The 21,168-nt window shown below is 37.9% G+C and overlaps 8 protein-coding genes across 8 annotated transcripts; 4 read left to right on the top strand and 4 right to left on the bottom strand.

Moving 5' to 3' along the window:
• On the bottom strand, window positions 1,847-2,576 carry LOC104714114. The gene is made up of 2 exons (XM_010431370.1): window positions 2,442-2,576; window positions 1,847-2,363 (listed from the first exon to the last, which is right to left on the bottom strand). Exon 2 carries the CDS (start codon window positions 2,352-2,354, stop codon window positions 1,971-1,973), a length of 384 nt encoding a protein of 127 aa, XP_010429672.1. The 5' UTR covers window positions 2,355-2,363; window positions 2,442-2,576; the 3' UTR covers window positions 1,847-1,970.
• LOC104714113 (uncharacterized WD repeat-containing protein alr3466-like) lies at window positions 3,406-5,127 on the bottom strand. The gene has a single exon (XM_010431369.1). It carries the CDS (start codon window positions 5,013-5,015, stop codon window positions 3,627-3,629), a length of 1,389 nt encoding a protein of 462 aa, XP_010429671.1. The 5' UTR covers window positions 5,016-5,127; the 3' UTR covers window positions 3,406-3,626.
• On the bottom strand, window positions 5,611-7,185 carry LOC104714112 (UDP-glycosyltransferase 76D1-like). The gene is given in 3 exon segments (XM_010431368.2): window positions 5,611-6,568; window positions 6,730-6,834; window positions 6,837-7,185. Coding segments are annotated over 3 exon segments (1,347 nt in total). The 3' UTR covers window positions 5,611-5,675.
• LOC104714111 (embryonic stem cell-specific 5-hydroxymethylcytosine-binding protein-like) lies at window positions 7,982-11,522 on the top strand. The gene is made up of 8 exons (XM_010431367.2): window positions 7,982-8,198; window positions 8,307-8,466; window positions 8,654-8,739; window positions 9,189-9,301; window positions 9,557-9,622; window positions 10,104-10,213; window positions 10,289-10,354; window positions 10,536-11,522. Exons 1-8 carry the CDS (start codon window positions 8,104-8,106, stop codon window positions 11,283-11,285), a joined length of 1,446 nt encoding a protein of 481 aa, XP_010429669.1. The 5' UTR covers window positions 7,982-8,103; the 3' UTR covers window positions 11,286-11,522.
• LOC104714110 (suppressor of mec-8 and unc-52 protein homolog 2-like) lies at window positions 11,690-15,686 on the top strand. The gene is made up of 11 exons (XM_010431366.2): window positions 11,690-11,874; window positions 11,969-12,109; window positions 12,197-12,246; window positions 12,323-12,434; window positions 12,533-12,581; window positions 12,684-12,773; window positions 13,157-13,225; window positions 13,631-13,754; window positions 14,243-14,607; window positions 14,767-15,150; window positions 15,253-15,686. The coding sequence occupies exons 1-11, from the start codon at window positions 11,828-11,830 to the stop codon at window positions 15,532-15,534; spliced, it is 1,713 nt and encodes a 570-aa protein (XP_010429668.1). The 5' UTR covers window positions 11,690-11,827; the 3' UTR covers window positions 15,535-15,686.
• On the top strand, window positions 15,726-16,322 carry LOC104714109 (suppressor of mec-8 and unc-52 protein homolog 2-like). The gene is made up of 2 exons (XM_010431364.2): window positions 15,726-15,762; window positions 15,865-16,322. The coding sequence occupies exons 1-2, from the start codon at window positions 15,745-15,747 to the stop codon at window positions 16,144-16,146; spliced, it is 300 nt and encodes a 99-aa protein (XP_010429666.1). The 5' UTR covers window positions 15,726-15,744; the 3' UTR covers window positions 16,147-16,322.
• On the top strand, window positions 16,632-17,622 carry LOC104715968 (ATP-dependent RNA helicase DEAH12, chloroplastic-like). The gene is made up of 2 exons (XM_010433331.1): window positions 16,632-17,467; window positions 17,547-17,622. The coding sequence occupies exons 1-2, from the start codon at window positions 16,632-16,634 to the stop codon at window positions 17,620-17,622; spliced, it is 912 nt and encodes a 303-aa protein (XP_010431633.1).
• On the bottom strand, window positions 17,760-20,710 carry LOC104715967 (probable pectinesterase/pectinesterase inhibitor 13). Its single transcript, XM_019230335.1, has 4 exons — window positions 19,905-20,710; window positions 19,073-19,440; window positions 18,799-18,959; window positions 17,760-18,679 (listed from the first exon to the last, which is right to left on the bottom strand). Exons 1-4 carry the CDS (start codon window positions 20,505-20,507, stop codon window positions 17,982-17,984), a joined length of 1,830 nt encoding a protein of 609 aa, XP_019085880.1. The 5' UTR covers window positions 20,508-20,710; the 3' UTR covers window positions 17,760-17,981.

Raw genomic sequence — 21,168 nt, 5'->3', positions numbered from 1 at the left:
AGTTGAACCGTCGTCAAAAATTTTACTAAAATTTATTTATCCAATAAGATGGTATCACCATTCAGCCTGTGGCCGAGGGATTAGAATTCAGGATGAGGTGTTATAGTCTTACAGATGGCCTGAGTATTACAACAACTTGGGTTAGACGTGGTTAGTGGGACTTGATGATGTTATCTCTGTCTGACCTCGTAAGTTAGAAGAGTTACCAAAATAAGGTCATGTGTATTTTTGCTAGGATCAATGGAAGAGGGTAGCTTTGGGACTTCGGTTTATTCGATTTATTTGGTTTGGTTATTTCAGTTTTTGGTTTATTCCGATTTTTAAAAAATGTCACAGAACCTAACCGAAATAAAATTTGGTTTGGTTATTTCGGTTTTCAGTTTTGAGGATTAAAACCGAATTACCGATTTTGTATTTTTTAAAAGTTCGATTACTTTTGTAAAAAAAAAAAAAAGACTATTGGGCCAGTTATATATCAGAACGAAATTTTTGGACCAATTTAACTTTAAAAACTGGGCCTGAATCTAAATTTAGGCCTGTTAGCAAAAGAAACAAAAATTGAGATTTTTCTGAACAACGAAGAGAAGAGCTTCCTCCGACGAATCGACGAGCTGGAGACACACCGGCGACAATATCTTAAAGGCGAACATCGCAGATTCGACCGAATGATATGAAGAAGAAGAGATCGAACGAAGAGGAGGAAGAAGAAGAAGAAGAACAACAAGAAGAAGGAGAAGAAGAAGAAGAAGAAGAAGAAGAAGACGAACAAGGGTAAGAATAAGAATGAGAAGGAGAAGAAATCCTGTCAATCTGTCATCGAAGAGTCGGATTCACGACGGCTAGGTTAGGTTAGGTTAGGTTAGATTAGAATTAGAAAAAGTTAGGGTTTTGTTGTGGTTTCGGTTAACCGATCGGTTCAGATGAACCGAACCGAAATAATTTGGAACCGAAGAAAGGACTTGGAACGTGACAAAGAGTTTGTAGCCGAGGAGGAGTTTGAAGCTAACGAAAAACGTGACCGGAGGATGAGCTTTTAGTTGATGATGCTTTTGTACGTCACACCAGCTGGTTCCATCGACTCGGTCAAGAGCTAAGATGTTTAAGTTTAACCAAACTGTTGGAGTATTGCTTAATCAACGTGATCAAAGACAACATGTATGGAGGTGGGAGCTTGTCAAACCACTTTTGTTTTGAATTGATTTAAACTTCCCCATGCTTCTCACCACTTCTTCCACTTCCCCTTCTGTAAACGATTTAGCCAAAGAATGTCTTCTCCGTCTCTGTTAGCGAAGGGAAACCCAATTGTGGCAAGCTCTCTACTACTACTTCATCCACATCTACCAAGGAATAGAGCCTTTGATAGTATGCAATTGCTAGATCCTCCAATTCTTGTGTGGCAGAGATCCAAACACCCGCATCATCCTTCAAACTTTCAACTCGATTAAGTCTCCTCCATACATGGGAGACCAATGGTGGTCCCAAACCCAAAGGGATGCCTTCATATTTTGGTTGCACGATGAGAAAGGGCTGGTTATGTTTGAATAAGTAGTATGGATCCCACGTTTGTTCCATATACTTCATCAATTGGGGGGACACATGAATGTTTCAATAACCCGAGCTCGATGGTTGATCCTCAATGCTCCTTCATATTGTTCAACTTTATCTCTATTGAGTTAAGATGATTTTGCTAGCTTACGATTTGTATCCTAACCGTTATAATAACTCTCTTATGTAAACAATTAAAGTGCTGAAATGGCTACCTCACAAAGCAAGATTATATGAAGCAATTGAGGCGATGGATCATAAAAAAGTAGATGCAGAGTAATTATTTAGTGAGGCTTCCCAATAACATGTACCAAGAAAAGAGCTTCATTAACAAATGTAACATGTTGTATCCCATCAAGTTATACCGAAGCTTGACAACATCAATAAACAAAAATTATATATATAATTTTATAAAAAGAGCAAATTTACTCGGCTTCAGCAGCTTCTTCAACAGAGGTCTCGATTCGAAGAAGAACGAATCCAACAGCAACACCGACAAGAGTAAGAGCATTCATGATAGCTGCAATCTTGAAAATCTCTCCGACGGCGTTACATGTGGTGGATAAGGCTCCTCCACTGCCTCTTCTTCCCTTGAGAGACATGACAACATTAGCAAAGCACTGTTCTGTGCAGAGTGGTGATCCCATTGAGACAACCTTGTTCTGTGCCTTGAGACCACCATATGAATTCAGTCCAGTTACGTAAGAAACTTTCATCTCAGTTTTCTTCTGCTGGGTTTGTCCGGATTTGGACACAATGCCCGATCTTGCCCATGAGATCACTGCTGGTGCTGCTGCTGCTGTCGCCATTCCTTTTTGCTGAAAAAAAGGAAAGGGAAGAAAGATTCAAGAAATGGGTAATGATCGGAATTGAGGAATAGAGAAAATATTGAATACCTGTGGATGGATGAGTTTGAAGGGATGCAAGCGACTCAAAAGAAAAGAGAAGCAAAAGAGGTGAAGCTTAGTTTTAAGGAAGGAGGAGATTTTGGATAAGGAGGGTGTGGCTGCCACAGCCAATTACGGCCAGTAGATGGATTTACTTCTTCTTTATCAATATATCTTGTGAACACACGTTTCTCATCGCTTTACTATTTGTTTTTTTCCCCGGCCATTTTTTTTTTTTAATTTTAACACCCATATAAACAAAAAAATTTGACAATTTTAATTTAATCTAAAAATATATTAAGATACTTCTAATTAGTATTTTCTCAGTAAGCTTAGAAATTATATACTTATTCTAATTTTTAAGTTTCTAATTCTAAAATAAAAAGGATTTAATACAATCAATTAATATAAAACCATAATTAAATAAATTATACAGTCAATTATTTAATCCTATAAATAAAAAAGGATTGTAAATATCCACCTCTATATAAACAAATAATTGTCTCATGACAATATAATTTCTTCAAAACACCATCATTGGTTCAACTTATTTTATTGTTAGAGTTTTTTTTTTTTGTAAAAAAAACAATTTCTTATGAGATTGTTTCATATTTATGAAGATGTTTCATATTATAAAGTAAAGTTACACGAAAGTTTTATAAGCTATCACATATTTTCTCCCTTCTTTTTTCAGAATTTAGTTATGAGAAGCTTTTCTTAAAATAATTCATTTATTAATTTATGTATGTTTACATAATTTATGTATATATATTTTTTATATAGTTTCTTGGGATTATTAAATTTATCTTTAATTTCAGTTTTTTTTCCTTCTAATTTTCAGGACAGCATAGTATTAGTGACTGTTGTTATATGGAATTAACAACAATAAAATATGCAAGAAAGCACTTAATTATTACGAGATGCATGCACTACTAACTAAGTTTACAACAAGTCATAATTATTTTCAAGTTTGAAAAAGTTACAGGTTTCATCACAAATATAAGAAAATTACAACAAACCTTTATAATAAACAAAAAAATAAATTAGTAGGTCAAACTCAACTCCATATTGTACAATACTGCATCATAAAACTAGATTTTTCTTTTTATTTCTTTTTTTCATTCAAATTAACAGTAAAACAAATGAATTATTCAGACAGAGTTGGTATTTTGAAGGCCAAATCACAAACCATGATTAGGGTCGTCGATGACTGCTAGCTCCACCAGCTGATGAAGAGAAACTGCCATCAGACATGAAAGCCTCAGAATGCGATATAACATGTTGTTGTTGCATCATACCCATTTGGTTCATGTCAATGAAAGATTCTGAAACCCCCCATACTTTTACTGACTTATCCAAGCTTCCACTATATACAATCCATTTTTTGTCTGAACGTTCTGAAGCTTCGCGATCTGCTTCTACAGCCAAACATTTTACAGGACCTGTGTGACCTGTTAGTACAGAAAGGCATGTATGAATATTTCCATCTCTCTTCCACACACATATTGTCTTATCAGCTGATCCGCTAAAGACAAGACTCCCTGCCACTTCTAGGCAAAGGACAGCAAGCTTATGGCCCTTGAGAACACCACCGTAGTTCAATTGCTTCTCCCTCTCCCAAAAATTGACCAAACCATCACTCGAACCAAAGTACACAGCCGCACCATTCTTGCTTACAGCTAAAGCTGTGACTGCACTCTCTTGTTTTGTTAGTGTTTGCATTAATGTATGTTTTGTGTGTTTTCCTTGTTGGTCTCTCTTCCATGCCTTGACTGTCCCATCAGCTGATCCAGAGAAAACAATCGCCTCCGTTGTTGACACCACCGAGTTTACAGCATCATCGTGAGCTGGGATCGATTCTAGACATTTTGAATCAGAAATCCTCCACACCTTAATGGTCCGGTCCCAAGAAGCAGAATACAACAACCCTTGTTCAACGTTTAAGCTCAAACATGAAACAGCATCGGCGTGTTTGATCCAAAGAGTACTGCGGTGTTTCTTCACCTCAACATAGTTTCTTGGTTTGAGAGATGCCTTGAATATATCTTTCAAAGTTGGTAACGTTCCAGAGCGTTTGTGCAAGCTCTGGTTCTTAGGGGAGACTTTCCAAACCCGAATCTTTCCGTCTTGGTGACCTGTGAAAATCTTCTCGCCTGAAATAACAATGGCCTTTACCAATCCACTGTTACATTTGAATGCACTAAACTCCTTAAGATTCTTCCACACACGTATGTTCTTGCTATCAGAACCAGTATAAAGAAGATCTTTGGTGGCAGCTAAAGAATAAATATGACCTTCTTCACGAACAAGGGAACCAATAAGGCCATTTTGGGGTAGATTTTCTTCAACACTAGACCATTGTGTTTGAGTAAATGGAGTTGCTTGGTTCCAAGGAGACATCATCATTGGTGAACCTTCACAACTCATTCTATCATACATGCCCGTGCCAACCGCAGATGCACTGCTGTTGCGTATGCCATACTCTTCCTCTGTTTGTTGGGTCATGGTGGAGGAAAGATTCGGATCAGAATGCATCATGTTGCCATATTTTGCCCTAGGAATGCTATCCGCCTCCGCGAACATTATGGAATATAGTACTACCACCTTCTCGTTCTCCTCAAAAAGATTACAATTTTAAATTGAGTAATTTGTGAGGAGAGGAAAAAAAAGGGGAAGGTTAAAAATTAGATTGAGATTGAAAGGGTTTGGTTTTTTTAGCTTAAGAACGATGGTGTGATGCAAATATAGCTGTGGCAGGAAGCGATAGAAGAAATGATTGGTTAAACCTTTTTTTATTATTGATGTTACAATTCATTGGTTCACCATCGTGTCCGTCAACTTAATCTATTTCAGGAAAACTCTTGTTACTTCATTTTACACGTTGCAAATTGATGTTCTAACTCCTAGGCTTTTTTTCCTATTTGTTTCTTCCCTTAAAATAGTTTTGTAGTTTCTGAAAGGAGCAGAAGAAATTTCCTGTCAAAATAAGTGTCAACAAAAATAGAATGAAATTAATAAAAAGTACGCATAAGTCGTATCCCATGTCAAACTACTAATAGGGTTCATAAACCATATTTATAGAACTCATCATTAGCTATTATTATTGAGTTTATCATTTTATGAATCTGATCATTTTAAAGTCGTTAATAAGCACAATCAACTACTTCGTTAATGATACAAATTATTGTGAGTTTTTTTTCTCATTTTATGTTAATGATACAAATAATTATGAGGCGATCGTAATTATGATGTTAACGACATGATACTGTCGACCAAACTGTTTAAAGAACTGTGAGAAGAGCCTCCTATTCTGACAGAAGCTTCAATCTCCACCTTTAGTCCAATGGCTCTCGTTCTCATTTCTACGCCTTCATGATCCACAATGAGCCTCCTCACAGCTATCTCTACAATCCCTCTTTCCAATTTACCTTCGATCTCAAACGCGGTTTGCCAAACATGTGACATAAGTCGAGCGTTCACTTTCTGATCACCAGAATACGGCATGCAAATCATTGGTACGCCACTACTTATGCTCTCCAGGCATGAGTTCCATCCACAATGGTTCCAAAACCCTCCCACTGCTCTATGCCTTAACACCTCTTTCTGTGGAGCCCATTGCACTACAAAACCTCTCCCGTCGGTTACCGTTTGCCTAAATTGTTCCGGTAAGAAGTCTAAGGATTCTTGTCCGATTATCGAGCCTGGTCGGATCACCCACAAGAAAGGTTGATTACTCTCAACAAATCCCATGGCCATCTCCAAAGCCTCTATCTCTTGTGTCATCGCCAAGCTGCCCATGCTTATGTATATCACGGAGTTTGTTTCTTGCTTCTCAAGCCATTCGAGACAGTTTCTTTCTTCATCAAATAAACTCGGACATGACGTAGCGGGATTGGTCATATGGAGTGGACCAACCGGGTACACGGGAACTCTCCAGTTCGCTTGTCCAGTTGATATGAATGAGCTCTCTAAGCAATTTGAAGAATTGTGTATTATGCCAGAAGATAGAGATCTATTGCTTACATTCTCGTAAAGTATCATTAATCTCTCCATAGATCCATAAGCTGTCACAGGCAGATCTTTAAATCTAAAGGGATGAAACTCTGGCATCATTTCTTCAAGCTGAGATATTGCTTCTGTCGTAGAAAATGACTCAAATTATCATCATACGGTAAAACGTTTCAAAATTAAGTCTTCACATATTTATAAACACATGTCAACATCGGATCGTGTCGCAATATATACAAAGAAGCAAAACAAAAAAAAAAAANAGGGGGGGGGGGGGGAAGGGGGTTACCTTGTGGAGGAAGTAACCCTTTTGCTTGGTTATCCATAAGCACGCACCGGCTGATCGAAGTAGCGGCCGAAGAAGCACTAAAGACCATCTTGGGCAGATGAAGATTTCTGCAACACCTCGAGGGAAGTAGACAAATTCATCATATATGATAGAGTCAACATCATCATGGATGGTTAAAAACTCTTTCAAAATGGGTTCACATATAGAGTTGAGCCTTAGGATAAATTCAAGGAGCCCGAGAGACTTCATGTCGGATTCTGACATGCCGTCTTTTATGGTGAAGAAGTTGAGATCAGGGAAGCTAGCAGAGAGATCTTTCAAGTTGAATTGGGTTTGAACAATTGTGACTGAAATGCCTTGGGAAAAAAGGTAGGAAGCTAAGTTCATCATCGAAGGTAAATGGCCTTCGAACGGTGCTGGGACCATCAACAGTCTTCTCTGGCGAATCTCTTCCATGATATTTTAATTTTCTTCAACTAGTTCTTGAGTTTGATTGTTTGCTTATAAAGACAAATTTGATTGTTTCTTTATTAAGACAGAATCCTGGAGTTTGATTCTTTCGTTATAATAAAGACAAATTTGACGATCTGCTTGTTGATTTAGTAGATGGAGTAATTTCGTGGAAACAGGACTCTGTTTTCTTTAATAAATAAATGTGATATTACAAACTTACAAACGTTTTTTCTATCTGTTAACTAGCCGCCTTTATACGGTTTTAAAAATTGATTTAGCAACGTGGTTAGTAACTTGTAGGTATAACTTGTAACGTGGTTAGTAACTTGTAGGTACAAACTTGTAACGTGGTTAGCAACGTTATGTGATATATTTAAAACATACATTGTGATTTTAACTTGTAGGTATGACTTAATTAAAGTTTCAAATAAAATATTGTTGAAAAAGAAAATTTATCAGAACTATGTAATCATCTATTTAGATCAGCTTATATTAAAGTTTCAAACCAAATTGTTATAAAAGAAAAATCCCCCAAATTGTTTGATGAGATTAATACCTTGGCATGAGATCTGTGAAACACATTCCTGAAACAAAGAGAAGAATATATAGTGAGAAACAAAAATGATATGGGTATTAATTAGAAATATGACATCTGTTTGATACAAAAATCTCAATAAATAATAGAAACTAAGAAACAGTAATAAAAAGATGGAAACCTTAAAAAAATTATTTACCATTGGAATATGATTTTTTATTCTTTTGGTTTTTTCCAGACTTTTCCAGTCACACCGGTATTGTAACCCTTTTTGTGCAGTAAAAGACTTGTCTTCTCTCTCTCTCCCGATCTGTTAACAAAATCCTTCAAGTTTCACTAAAGCGGTTTCATTAGGGTTTTACTTCTCCCGAGCAAAAGCACTAAAGATGTGCGGTAGGACTCGCTGTACTTTAAGACCAGACGATGTCCCCAGAGCTTCTCACCGCCACGGTGTTCCAACCCGATTCCTTCACCTCGACCGGTTCTTTTTTTTCGTCTCTCAATTTCAAAGTTCCAATTTTTTAGCCTATCCACTGTCTAAAAATCGTTACTTTTTTTTCTTTTTCTTTTGTTGTTGTCAATCAATCAGTTATCGTCCATCTTACAATGTTGCCCCTGGATTCTATATGCCTGTTCTACGGAGAGACAATGAAGTAGTTGGTGGTGATGGAGTTGTTGTTCATTGTATGAAGTGGGGATTAGTCCCTGCTTTCACTAAGAAAACTGATAAGCCTGACTTTTTCAAAATGGTAAAACTTTACTCTTTCTTCTGATTTTGTAACTTCTTTTGTTTTGAGTTGGAAAGGTTATAATTTGATTTGTGAAAGAAGGTTTATTAGTACATCTGTTTTGTGATTCTCTGATTGCTGACTTGAGTGGCATTATTATTATATTTATATAGTGAAGATGTTTTTTTTGTTTATATGAATTTTGTAGTTTAATGCTCGGTCTGAATCGGTAGCTGAGAAAGCGTCTTTTCGTCGATTGCTTCCTAAGAATAGGTGTCTTGTTGCAGTTGATGGGTATGTATCTCTTCTCTCCTCTTTCTTTAGCATTCTAATTTTCTGTTCAGTCTTAATTTTTTTTTCTTTAATTCTGACCAGCATTGTTAATCTTTCCACTCATTTCATGGTTAATAGTCTCAAGGCTAATGATTTGTTAGTGAGTTCTGTTTCTGTGAACATTCTTTGAAAGCAATCGTTCTGTTAATGGAATTCTACTTAGGAAGCTCTTTTATATGTAGGATCAGATTGTTTGTAAATGGTTATCTACTGTTATTTTGTAAACTGCATTACTATCAATTATCAACCAGTGGGTTTGGGATCAACACCTCATACAATCTTTCAACTAGGTTCTGATGTTTGTATACTTAGATCAGATGTGAGTTTTTTTTTTCTTTTCTTTATAATACATGTTTGTATTTATAGCATAAAAGTCTTTAAAAGAAATTACAGTCAGATTCATTTTGAAGGTTCTATGAGTGGAAAAAGGAAGGGTCAAAAAAGCAACCCTACTACATCCATTTCGAGGATGGGAGGCCTCTAGTATTTGCTGCTCTTTTTGATTCTTGGCAGAACTCAGGAGGTGAACCGTTTGATCATTTTTTATTACAAACTCTGCTGATATTCTTTTGAAGCTGATCTTAAAACATTTCTTAGACTTCCAATTTTGAGGTATGTGTATTGGAAAAGTGAAGCAGAACTTGAAAGACCTGCTGTGACAAATTTTTTAAAATTGATGAATTTGATCTTCTTTGGTTTAAGTCCTTCTTGGTAGCTAGAATATCTCGCCTGTTTTAATTCTTTTAGTAACATTTACTTCTTTTTTTTTTTCTTGCAGGTGAGACACTTTACACCTTCACGATTTTGACAACCAGTTCCTCTTCAGCCCTCCATTGGCTCCATGGTTAGTAATGAATACACTGACTATCTTTGGTGGCTTTCTTCTTAAATGAGATGTATTTCCTTAATTCATATTCATCAAAGATTCTGAGTAGCACATTGAAACACATAGCATATGAAGTTGGGAATGATTTATCCTCCATGGAGACTTGATCGTATTCGTAGATTAACAGAGATATGAACTTCCAAGTATCAATCATACTAGTATTGAATTGTTTCTTTTTTCTTGTAACGTCTAATTTGATAAGCTTCTTTAAGAAACATACGTTTGTAATTACGAGTCTGCTGCATGAGAATCTTGAACTGCTGCTAAAGGGACTGGTATCAGAAGAAAAAAAACAAGGAAAGGCTGTTTATGCAATGAATTGTTTCTGTTTTCTTATTCGAAGCTGACATTATAAGATGCCGTTGGTGAAAGTTTTATTAATTTACGGCAGTCCTGAATTTTGCGCTAACAAGTGAGGTTTGTTTATATTCCACATAAGACAGAATGCCAGTAATTCTTGGTGACAAGGATTCTGTGGACACATGGTTAGATGATCCATCAACGACGAAACTGCAGCCATTACTTTCACCATATGAAAAATCGGATTTGGTAAGCTAACTTTGTTTCTGGCTTCTATGTTGTAATGATCGTTCCTTTTTCACATACTTTAGATTGAACTTTCAGGTGTGGTATCCAGTAACCGCTGCCATTGGTAAACCAACGTTTGATGGACCAGAGTGTATTCAACAGGTACGGTTAACCAGATTCCCTTCGTTAGTGTACATCTAAAAAGGTCGCAAGTTGCATCTCAAGTCGCATTAAACATATTAGTAGGATCATGTCTTTGAATGCACTCTGGTCCATCAAGCTATGTATTTGTCCAATCTGTACGCTTATCCTCATTTAAAAATAAGGATTGTGCCACCTGCAGATACCGCTTAAGGCTTCACAAAATAGCTTGATCTCGAAGTTTTTCTCAACAAAGCAGCCCAAAACAGACAAAGAAACCAAGTCGACAGATATCACAGGTGATTTGAAAGAGGAACGTACGGTTGAAGGTCATGATGGGGTGGTATTTTCTGACAGCATTAAGAAAATGGAAGAAGTAGACGAGGATATATCGAATGAAGCCAGTAATCTTGGTTTTCAAAAGATTGTGAAAGTAGAACCATTTGTTGAAGATAAATCAGCGGTTGTAAAGGATGAAGTTGAGGAGGGTACGAATGGAGAAGGGAAATCCATGAACACTGGTCTTACTAAAGAAACAGGTGAGAGCAATGCCAGCTTACCGGCTGGATCCTGCAACCTTGATTTCCCAATAATCTCAAAAGAGGAACCCGAGACCCAAGACCATCATCGGTATACTACACTTGAGGAATTGAATCAGCCGCATGAGGTTGTTGAAGATAAACCAGGAAACGAAAACCAGAAGACAGATTTAACTTGCCAGACCACGAAGGAAGGTGGCTTAGAGTTTAGCGAAAAGTCTTCAGGAAAGACTGGGACAAAGCGAGACTACGAGGTATTCTCAGCTCAAGAAAAGCCACTGAAACATTGTGAGAGGTTGGAAGATGTTAAAAGCAGTGGGAGATCTGGAAGGAAGCAAGGAAAGGGAAAGTCTAACATCAAGAAATCTAAAGAGACGCAGTCTACACTACACTTCTTTTTCGATGAGAAATAGTTGGTCTCTAGGACACATCCATCTATGATGACTAATGTGGGGTTACTTTGGTTGTAGATAACGTTAGATATGTATCGTCGTAATGTTGCTTGTTTATATGTTGTATTTGATCTTTGATCTAAGCTAATAGCCTAATAATAGCAATAGGTTCTTGTCAGTTGCTAGGAGCAATGTTTGCATGTGTTTTCAAGAATTTTAGTTTCAAGATTTACACAAGTGAAGGGTTCCAATTTTCCACTGCCGTGCTAAAAAAATATTATTATCATTATTATTTCTATTGATTAAATTAATTTTTTTTACAGTTTTGACAAAATATATTGAAAACCTTTTTAATGTCGTGTGGGTTAAAAAGTTGCTTAAAATTATTGTTAACCTTATTGGTAGTTTTTTTTTTACTTTTTAATCGTCCCTGACCTCGACCAACAACGGCCTGATATCGAAGAACACTCTTAAATCCCTAAAGAGAGAAAAAAAAAAACAGAGAGATTGAGAACAAAATCGAATTCCTCTGTTTCAGGATAACAAAGTGATATAGCAATCTAATGACTTCCTCAAAATCTCATTACAAGGAGAAGATTGCTCGTCGGAGGTTAGTAATCATCGGCTGTTTTTTTTTTTTTTTTTCAATCTAGGGTTTTAACATGAGAAGAAGATGTTAAATTTGTGACCTTTTTTGTTCCAAGGGAGGAGAAAACAGAGGAAATCGATAACCCAAAGTACAGAGACCGTGCTAAAGAACGAAGAGAGAATCAAAATCCTGATTATGATCTTTCCGAGCTTGGTTCTTTCCATGCCGTTGCTCCTCCCGGAGCTGTCGATCTCCGGTAACTCTCAGTTTTTTCTTTTCTTCTTCTGATTACTCTGTTATAATCGTAATGGGGGTTTCTCTAATTTTCTGTTTTTTTGTGTAGTGCTGCTGATGCACTAAAGCTATCTATTGAGAACAGCAAGTATCTTGGAGGTTAGTGTTAGGTTTACACATTCGTTCAAAGTCTCTTTTTTTGAGTAGCTTATTGTTGTGTGTTTAATATGGGTAGGTGATGTTGAGCATACCCATTTGGTTAAGGGGTTGGATTATGCTCTGTTGAACAAAGTACGAAGCGAAATCGTCAAGAAACCTGATGGTGAAGATGATGATGGCAAGACTAGGTGGGTTTTTTTTTTTGGTTATACTTTGTTTATTGACTCATTTTGGCTTGTTTGATTCAAGTGCACATTTTTTTTTGTTTTTTTTTTGTCTTTGACAGTGCGCCTAAAGAAGATCAACGTGTTACTTTTCGTACCACAGCTGCAAAGGTATGCAATTTTGTTTTTGAATTTATGCAGATGTGGGGAAAGTTTGTGGATGTTGATAACGCTTGATGTTTGTTTCTCATCATGTCTTTTGATCTATTTCAGTCAGTTTACCAGTGGATTGTTAAGCCTCAAACTATCATCAAGTCTAATGAGATGTTCCTTCCTGGTAGAATGACATTTGTCTATGATATGGTACTGCTTTTTTTACTTATTTATTTACAGGCAGATTCGATATTATTACATTTTTGTTTGTCTTACATGTGTGTTCTGCATGACAAAACTTCTTCGAATATTAGCTGGTTAAAATCTTCTCTTTTGGTTTTCTTGAAAAAGCATATTCTTTTTTGCAAATAGAGACACCATACTAGAAAAACGTCAGTTGAATTATCGTAATTTGGTAGTTTTATGAATGAAGCTTCCTTTGAGATATTTAGTCTCAGTTATGCTAGCTAATCTTACAGTATGATATTATTCTGCCCTCTGAAGGCCTCCCTGGTGATGTCGAACAGCCACTATCTGATGTCAAATATCAATGTTATTCCCTTTTAATTCTTTCTATATATGTTGCTTTTCAGGAGGGTGGCTATACTCATGACATACCAACCACGTTATATAGGAGTAAAGCTGACTGCCCCGAGCCCGAGGTATGTAAGATCCTTGGTGTAATAGTCATCTTGATCCTGGAAATTTCTTAGGACAGTAGGCAGTGGTAGATATGAAATGATCGATGTAATTCAAATGACATAAGCCCATTATGCTGGTCTCCGCAACCTCTTCTTTGACAGGGTTGATGTAATTAATACAGTTAATATTTTGATTATATGTCGTAGGATTTGGTAGAAGCATATATTTTTCTTCAGTAATCATAGGAATATATTAAGATTAGATTCATCTTTTTTTTTTCCTACTCATCTGGAACCAAAATTGGCATTGATAAACATGTTTGTGTACTGAACATATTTTAAAGGTTTACTTGAAATCACTGCTGCAATAAATGCGAGAATTGTTTCATTAACAAGCATTATTGCTCTCTCTTATCTCTCCGACAGGAGCTGGTCACAGTCAATGTTGATGGTTCTGTACTAGATCGAATTGCGAAAATCATGTCATACCTTCGCCTTGGATCATCAGGGAAAGTTCTCAAGAAGAAGAAGAAAGAAAAAGACAGTAAAGGTATTTTGCATAATGTAAGAGCATACTTTTGGTGTATTTTCTAGCTGTACTTGCATTGTGACAATGATTTTAAGTATTAGCAGTTCCTATTCACGTACACTGGTTGAATAATTTTCATCAAATTTTTGTTTTTCTGCCTATCCCCAAATTTGTCAAGTGTCTGCGTTTTACGATTTGGAGCCAAGAATGTAAAGAGTATCTCTAGTCTTCAACAACCGTACTAGTAGTATACTAGTATCTAATGATGTCTTTTTATGTTCACTTAGTGGTTTTAATTTGCCGCAGTCTCTGGGTATATGTAGCCATGGTTTTGTATCCTCTTTTTTTTTTTTATTATGCCTATGTGGTGCCAGTACATGTTGTAGGTCTTGTTTCACATCAGCACACATTTGGATTTAAGCTAAGAAATTGGCTGGTTTCTGATTCTTTAGCAATATCATTTGCTATTTCTGTTCCATCTTACGTTCACTGCAATTTTTCAAATGCAGGAAAGACTTCAACTATTGCTAATTATGATGAAGACAATACTCAATCTAAGATTGAGAATGGATCTTCTGTGAACATAAGTGAAAGGGAAGATTTACCTCCTCCTCCGCCGCCGCCATTACCGCCTGTGATCAACCATCTGGATTTGAGTAAGAAAGAAGAAGAACCCCCTGTTGCCAGGACAGACGATGATGACATATTTGTTGGTGAAGGCATCGACTACACGGTTCCTGGTAAAGATGTGATGCAGAGTCCTATCTCTGAGGACATGGAAGAATCTCCCAGGGATAAGGAGAGAGTACCTTATTTCACTGAGCCTGCTTATGGTCCGGTGCAGCCATCTGCTGGTCAAGAATGGCAAGACATGGTCAGTTTACCGTAACTAACCCTTGGTTGGATTTATTCACGAACCTTGATTCCCGACTGCAAATTTTGCATCGTAGTTTGCAGTTATTATCTGTCCATTATTCTCATATTCAGGTTTCTTTCTTTTCCTGTCTTCCTTTGTTGTGTTTTTTTGTTCCAGAGCGTATATGGTCCAGTGCAAACTCAAGGACTGGCTGCCGGGTATCCTGAAGAGTGGCAGGATTACCAATATGCAGAGCAAATTGGGTATCAAGAGCAGTACCTTCAGCCTGGAATGGAGGGTTACGATGTCCAACCAGAAACAGATATTTTACAAGATCCCCAACTCATGTCTCAGGAAGAGAAAGATAGGGGTTTGGGATCAGTGTTCAAGCGTGATGACCAAAGGCTTCAACAGTTGAGGGAGAGTGACGCACGGGAGAAAGATCCAACTTTTGTATCCGAGAATTATTCAGAGTGTTACCCGGGTTACCAAGAGTACAACCATGAGGTTGTCGGGAGTGATGAAGAAGCTGATTTGTCTAAAATGGACATGGGTGGAAAGGTATGCCCCTAGCTCAGTTATATTTTTTTTCTTCTTCTTTTTTAAAGTGTGGAAAGACCAAACTTACATTACAATTTCTGGGTGTTGATGAACACAAAACAGGCAAAGGGGGGTTTACATCGATGGGACTTTGAGACAGAAGAGGAATGGGAAAAATATAATGAGCAGAAGGAAGCGATGCCAAAAGCAGCGTTCCAATTTGGGGTAAAGATGCAAGATGGTCGTAAGACGAGGAAGCAGAACCGTGACCGTGACCAGAAGCTCAATAACGAACTTCACCAGATTAATAAGATACTTACGAGAAAGAAGATGGAGAAAGAGGGTGGGGATGTTGCTTCTTTGGATGCCGTCGATGTACAGACTCCCAAGAGATCCAAGCATTGATTCTACCTTGTCGCTTTCTTCTATTCTAGTCTTTCACCCGGAATCTATCTTGTATCTCCAAGTCTATTTTAGTTTAAAAGAATTTTACATCCAACTGTTTACTTCCCAACTCGTTTTACTAGATCAAATAAACTCTAGTTTCTAAAAGGAAATATGCAAAATAATCTTCAAAATGACAACTAAANTGATGAAGAAGCTGATTTGTCTAAAATGGACATGGGTGGAAAGGTATGCCCCTAGCTCAGTTATATTTTTTTTCTTCTTCTTTTTTAAAGTGTGGAAAGACCAAACTTACATTACAATTTCTGGGTGTTGATGAACACAAAACAGGCAAAGGGGGGTTTACATCGATGGGACTTTGAGACAGAAGAGGAATGGGAAAAATATAATGAGCAGAAGGAAGCGATGCCAAAAGCAGCGTTCCAATTTGGGGTAAAGATGCAAGATGGTCGTAAGACGAGGAAGCAGAACCGTGACCGTGACCAGAAGCTCAATAACGAACTTCACCAGATTAATAAGATACTTACGAGAAAGAAGATGGAGAAAGAGGGTGGGGATGTTGCTTCTTTGGATGCCGTCGATGTACAGACTCCCAAGAGATCCAAGCATTGATTCTACCTTGTCGCTTTCTTCTATTCTAGTCTTTCACCCGGAATCTATCTTGTATCTCCAAGTCTATTTTAGTTTAAAAGAATTTTACATCCAACTGTTTACTTCCCAACTCGTTTTACTAGATCAAATAAACTCTAGTTTCTAAAAGGAAATATGCAAAATAATCTTCAAAATGACAACTAAAGTCATCTTTATGTTATGATGTTGCTTCTTTGGATGCCCACTATATTGAGGTTCTAGATGATTTGGTGTCCAACCCATCTCATGGCCAAAACTCATATCTCGTATTTTTCAGATAAGTATGCTTTATTACTCATGCACTAAATTCTAGGGTGTTCCTCAATAAATAACGAGTAAATGGAATATGAAAAAAAATCTAAAGAAAATATATAAGATTTTAGAAAAGAATTATAAAAATGAGACGCTTCAGAAACCAACCCAACAACGCAAGCAAGGGAAACATAAAACCCTAATCTTATCTTCCAATGACAACACAGTCCATCAATGGCAACGGAGACAACAACTCTACACCTCTCTCCGCTCGTGGTTCAACCAAACGTAACGCCATCTCCATCGAGGATTACGACCGTGAGCGCCACCTTTATCACCGGCTTCACTCTTCTTCTCAACAAACCCCAACCGAATCAGAGTTCTCAAACTACATAGATCTTGATCAATACAACGACGAAGATGAAGATCTCAAGATCCTCTGTTTCACACCATCCTCTTTAGAAAAGGGACAGTCTTCGTCTTCCTCGTCCACTCGACGCACCTTCGACTGCGAGATATGTGTTGAACGCAAACCAAAGATTGAGTCATTTCGAATCAATGGATGTTCTCACTCTTACTGTAACGACTGTGTCTCGAAATATATAGCTGCTAAGTTACAAGACAACATCCTCTCAATCAAATGCCCTGTTTCTGGTTGCTCCGGACAGCTCGAGCCCGAACAATGCTGTCATATCCTACCAAGAGATGTCTTTGATCGGTGGGGCGACGCTCTCTGCGAAGCGGTGATAATGCCTTCCAAGAGATTCTACTGTCCCTATAAAGATTGTTCTGCTTTGGTCTTCTTAGATGAGAGTGGAGAGAAGATAAATGAATCGGAGTGCCCTCACTGCCATAGAATGGTGTGTGTTGAGTGTGGGACTAAGTGGCATCCGGAGATAACATGTGAGGAGTTTCAGAAGTTAGTCGAGAACGAAAGAGATAGAGATGATATATTGTTGAAGAAGATGGCTGAGGATCAGAATTGGAGAAGATGTCCTTCTTGCAAATTCTACATTGAGTTGACTGAAGGTTGCTCATCCATGCTGTGCAGGTATCTTCTTTGTTCTTGTTTGCAATACATAATCTTAAAACAAAACAAAACACTTATCTTTCAACACTTTTTTTTGCAGATGTGGGTTGGATTTTTGCTACGACTGTGGAACTCCAGCCGATGACCACCCTCATTATTGTGAAAATTTCCATTGATTTTATTAGCATTGTGTGTCTAAAAGTTAAGCTTTAAGATTTCATGCATTTATCAACATGTCTAGGTTCTTTGGGTTGGTTGTATTTGGGTTCTTTCATCGCATTTGAGATCAATATATAGAGCAAGAGGAAGAGCATTTGGATCCTAAGTATTACTTATAATATGCTTCCTTCCAAAAATATTTTGAGCACAAATCGATATAAGTTTGATACAACACATTCTCTTAGCACACTATGTTCTAGTACCATATTTTCCAAGTAAATTTCCATGGATAAAGTTTTAAATTCCTCTCAGCGTTGCTTTTAATATAAAACAAGTCACCAGTACATGACCTTCTCTGGATAGCAACGAGGTGTCATTAAGCGTCATAAAGACCCAACTTAACGGGAGAACCTGAGGCATTGATCCAATCTCCTTGTAAGAAGGGTCCAACAGTATAGTTCAAAGCTTCCTCTCTGTTTATGACCTTAAATCCAGGCCACTTAACCCTTGAAGTTGTATCTCCACTTGGTCCTTTGTTCTTGTACTCCGCGTAGTAGAGCGTGTCTATCGCGAAATCAGTCTCTTGCCATCTCAACCATCCAACCGGGTCAATCACATCCTCGATTGTAGATTCCATTACGATCGTTCGAGAGTAGTTCTTCCACGGTCGCCCGAGATAACTCTTGTACTCTGCCTTTACGGGCTTAAGGTCTTCGTTTGCAGCGATTTTGCAGTTGTGGACCACGAAACCAGTTGTCTGAAATTTGTCAACACGTCCTTGAGCGGTCACTGTGTTCTTTTGTCCTGGTAAGCCTTTTCTGATGAAGATGTTACAGTTCTGGAAGATGGCGGCCGCATCCCCGAATATGAAGTCAATTGTTCCGATAATCACACAGCTTCTGTAGTACTGACGGTGCGTGTAAGCATACAATGTGTCTTGGTAGCCTTCAAATCGGCAGTTGAGGAAAATTGATCTATCGGATTGGACACGTATTGCGACTGCTTGATGTCCCTCTGGCCCAGCCGTGTTTCGGAACCCCATTGATTGTGCCATGAACCCTTCTCCCTGTGCAACTATTAAGGAAACCAAACATTTTGAAAATAAGTTTTGGTTTTTTTTTAAACACTGACACTTGAAAAATTTATAGTAGTGTAACATAAGTTATATATTGTAAGAGAATTAGGGGTTTTACCGAACGTCGCAGTGAGAAAAGTGCGGATTTTTTTGGCGTTGCTTTTGTTTCCGGTCACAATTGTCTTCTGTGATCCATCTCCGACCATAGTAAGGTTCGCCTTCTTCTTATCAACAATCACAGATTCGTCATAAACGCCTTGTTTGATATAGATGATGTACCTATACGATTTAAAATTCAACAAAAACTTAACTTAGTTTCAAAACCTAAACCTAAATTAAAGGTAATTAATTTGACGTAATGATCACGTTATGAAATGCTTTGGTATACGTACCTTCCCTCATATTTCTCAGGCATTGCGCTCAGAGCATCATTAATGGTCGTGAAATTTCCACTGCCATCTTTAGCTACAGTGGCGTTAGGCTTCAAAGCCTTCACATCAACAGCCCTTAACATTCTTCTATCTTCGTTGCTTACCCAAGACGGGATTTCATCAAGAAGATGCCGTGTTGCGAGCTTCATAACCGGAGAGAGACTTGCGTCAAAGGACTTGATCATCGCGAGAGAGTTACTGGTCAGAATCTGAGAAGAGTTGACGCTATTCTTCACTTCAGATTTTAGGCTACCTTCTTCAAACCCGTCAAGGCATGTCTCCTGATAAGAAATGACCGCGCTTAGCCAACTGTCCAAGTCAGGAACTACCTTTGCGAAGCTGTCGACTTCTGTGATGTTGATTTTTTTCAGTGATGCGGCAGTTTCCTCCTTTGCTTCTTCCACAAGTAACTTACATTGTGCAATCGCATCTTTATCGTCCTGGTTCTCAGTCTTGAGGCTCAGGACCTTCTCTAAAACTAGGTCAAGATCTTCACTGACAGCTTCAATGGCAGACGTCAAGAAGGTTGTCGGATTGTCTAAAGCAAAACCCTTCTCTGTTCTGTTCTTGAGCGTTTTCTCGCAGGTTTGCTTGTAAAGCGTAGAACTGCAAAGAGTTTCGATGATCTTATCACCCTGGCCGGGTTTCACANGAGAGAGTTACTGGTCAGAATCTGAGAAGAGTTGACGCTATTCTTCACTTCAGATTTTAGGCTACCTTCTTCAAACCCGTCAAGGCATGTCTCCTGATAAGAAATGACCGCGCTTAGCCAACTGTCCAAGTCAGGAACTACCTTTGCGAAGCTGTTGACTTCTGTGATGTTGATTTTTTTCAGTGATGCGGCAGTTTCCTCCTTTGCTTCTTCCACAAGTAACTTACATTGTGCAATCGCATCTTTATCGTCCTGGTTCTCAGTCTTGAGGCTCAGGACCTTCTCTAAAACTAGGTCAAGATCTTCATTGACAGCTTCAATGGCAGACTTCAAGAAAGTTGTCGGATTGGCTAAAGCAAAACCCTTCTCTGTTCTGTTTTTGAGCGTTTGCTCGCAGGTTTGCTTGTAAATCGTAGAACTGCAAAGAGTTTCGATGATCTTATCACCCTGGCCGGGTTTCACAGATTGCTCTGCAGAAACAGGAGCTTTTTGGGTTGGGCTTGGTGGGCTCTGGCTCTTCTTTTCGCCATCCTTGACGTTGTTGCCGCTACCGCTTTTGTTGTGGTTCTTTGCTTGTTGTTGTTCATTTCTTTTCTCGTAAGCAACAAAAGCAAAAGTTCCTCCAACAATTGCAGCAACAGCCACAATCAAAGAGACCGTTCCAACAATGATCCTCTTCCTGATTTTACGTTTCCTATTGGCGTTTACGCGTTCTTGGATCTGGTCGAAATCCTGAAACGCCATATCGGAATGACTTTTATTTTTATTTTTTTGAGATTTTTGTATGGGGAGAGAAAGAAATGAATCTCCTCCTCTGCCTTAGAAGGTGGCCAAGGCAGGGAGGTTAAAAGGAAAGATCAAATCTTTTTACGTTTTATTTTTGGCTCTTTCTCGGCTTCTCTCCCCTCTCTTGAATCCTTGGTTTCAGTTTTATTTGTTACTGTCTTGTTTGCAATTTCTACAAATGAACAAATTTGCTCTGGACAGGAGAGTTTCGTGGGCTGATGTCAATTTTTTTTCTTTATAAAAATTGACGGATCTTTCACGCTTTCTAAATTTGGCATTCATTTTTTCGTTTCATATATATTGTTGGACTAGAGTTGTTGGTCAAAAATACATTACGAAGTCAATTGATTTAGAAGCTTAACTTGAAATTTTTGTTTCGGTTCTTTCCGAACCTTATAAGGGCATAAAATCAATTAATTACAACAATGATGTTACGTAGATGTATGCAAACAAAATTATAAAGATACAAATATTAGAGAGAACAGATGCCAATTTGTAATCACGAGATCACTATAGAACAGACGCACTCATGACTTCACGCAAACATTTTTTTATTGGGGTATCATTTCATATATCCCATTTGAGGTTGTCACGGGAATGAGAGATGAGAATTACCTAA

This window comes from Camelina sativa, chromosome 9, assembly GCF_000633955.1.
Source record: "Camelina sativa cultivar DH55 chromosome 9, Cs, whole genome shotgun sequence".
Lineage (NCBI taxonomy): Eukaryota > Viridiplantae > Streptophyta > Magnoliopsida > Brassicales > Brassicaceae > Camelina > Camelina sativa.
The sequence above is the reverse complement of the archived record's forward strand: the minus strand, read 5'-3'. Positions and strand labels throughout refer to the sequence as shown.

What these genes read in the sequence shown, in the direction of transcription:
- LOC104714114 (XM_010431370.1), bottom strand. Translation starts at nt 2,354, where the DNA reads ATGGCGACAGCAGCAGCAGCACCAGCAGTGATCTCATGGGCAAGATCG.
- LOC104714113 (XM_010431369.1), bottom strand. Translation starts at nt 5,015, where the DNA reads ATGTTCGCGGAGGCGGATAGCATTCCTAGGGCAAAATATGGCAACATG.
- LOC104714111 (XM_010431367.2), top strand. Translation starts at nt 8,104, where the DNA reads ATGTGCGGTAGGACTCGCTGTACTTTAAGACCAGACGATGTCCCCAGA. An exon ending in AGCCTGACTTTTTCAAAATG is followed by an intron (nt 8,467 to 8,653) that starts GTAAAACTTTAC and finishes TGAATTTTGTAG; the next exon opens with TTTAATGCTCGGTCTGAATC. An exon ending in AGCCCTCCATTGGCTCCATG is followed by an intron (nt 9,623 to 10,103) that starts GTTAGTAATGAA and finishes ATTCCACATAAG; the next exon opens with ACAGAATGCCAGTAATTCTT.
- LOC104714110 (XM_010431366.2), top strand. Translation starts at nt 11,828, where the DNA reads ATGACTTCCTCAAAATCTCATTACAAGGAGAAGATTGCTCGTCGGAG. An exon ending in GATGATGATGGCAAGACTAG is followed by an intron (nt 12,435 to 12,532) that starts GTGGGTTTTTTT and finishes TGTCTTTGACAG; the next exon opens with TGCGCCTAAAGAAGATCAAC. An exon ending in CTGACTGCCCCGAGCCCGAG is followed by an intron (nt 13,226 to 13,630) that starts GTATGTAAGATC and finishes TCTCTCCGACAG; the next exon opens with GAGCTGGTCACAGTCAATGT.
- LOC104715968 (XM_010433331.1), top strand. Translation starts at nt 16,632, where the DNA reads ATGACAACACAGTCCATCAATGGCAACGGAGACAACAACTCTACACCT. An exon ending in TGCTCATCCATGCTGTGCAG is followed by an intron (nt 17,468 to 17,546) that starts GTATCTTCTTTG and finishes TTTTTTTTGCAG; the next exon opens with ATGTGGGTTGGATTTTTGCT.
- LOC104715967 (XM_019230335.1), bottom strand. Translation starts at nt 20,507, where the DNA reads ATGGCGTTTCAGGATTTCGACCAGATCCAAGAACGCGTAAACGCCAAT. An exon ending in AAGTCAACAGCTTCGCAAAG is followed by an intron (nt 19,441 to 19,904) that starts GTAGTTCCTGAC and finishes AGCTTCGCAAAG; the next exon opens with GTAGTTCCTGACTTGGACAG. An exon ending in TTTTCTCACTGCGACGTTCG is followed by an intron (nt 18,680 to 18,798) that starts GTAAAACCCCTA and finishes TTTCCTTAATAG; the next exon opens with TTGCACAGGGAGAAGGGTTC.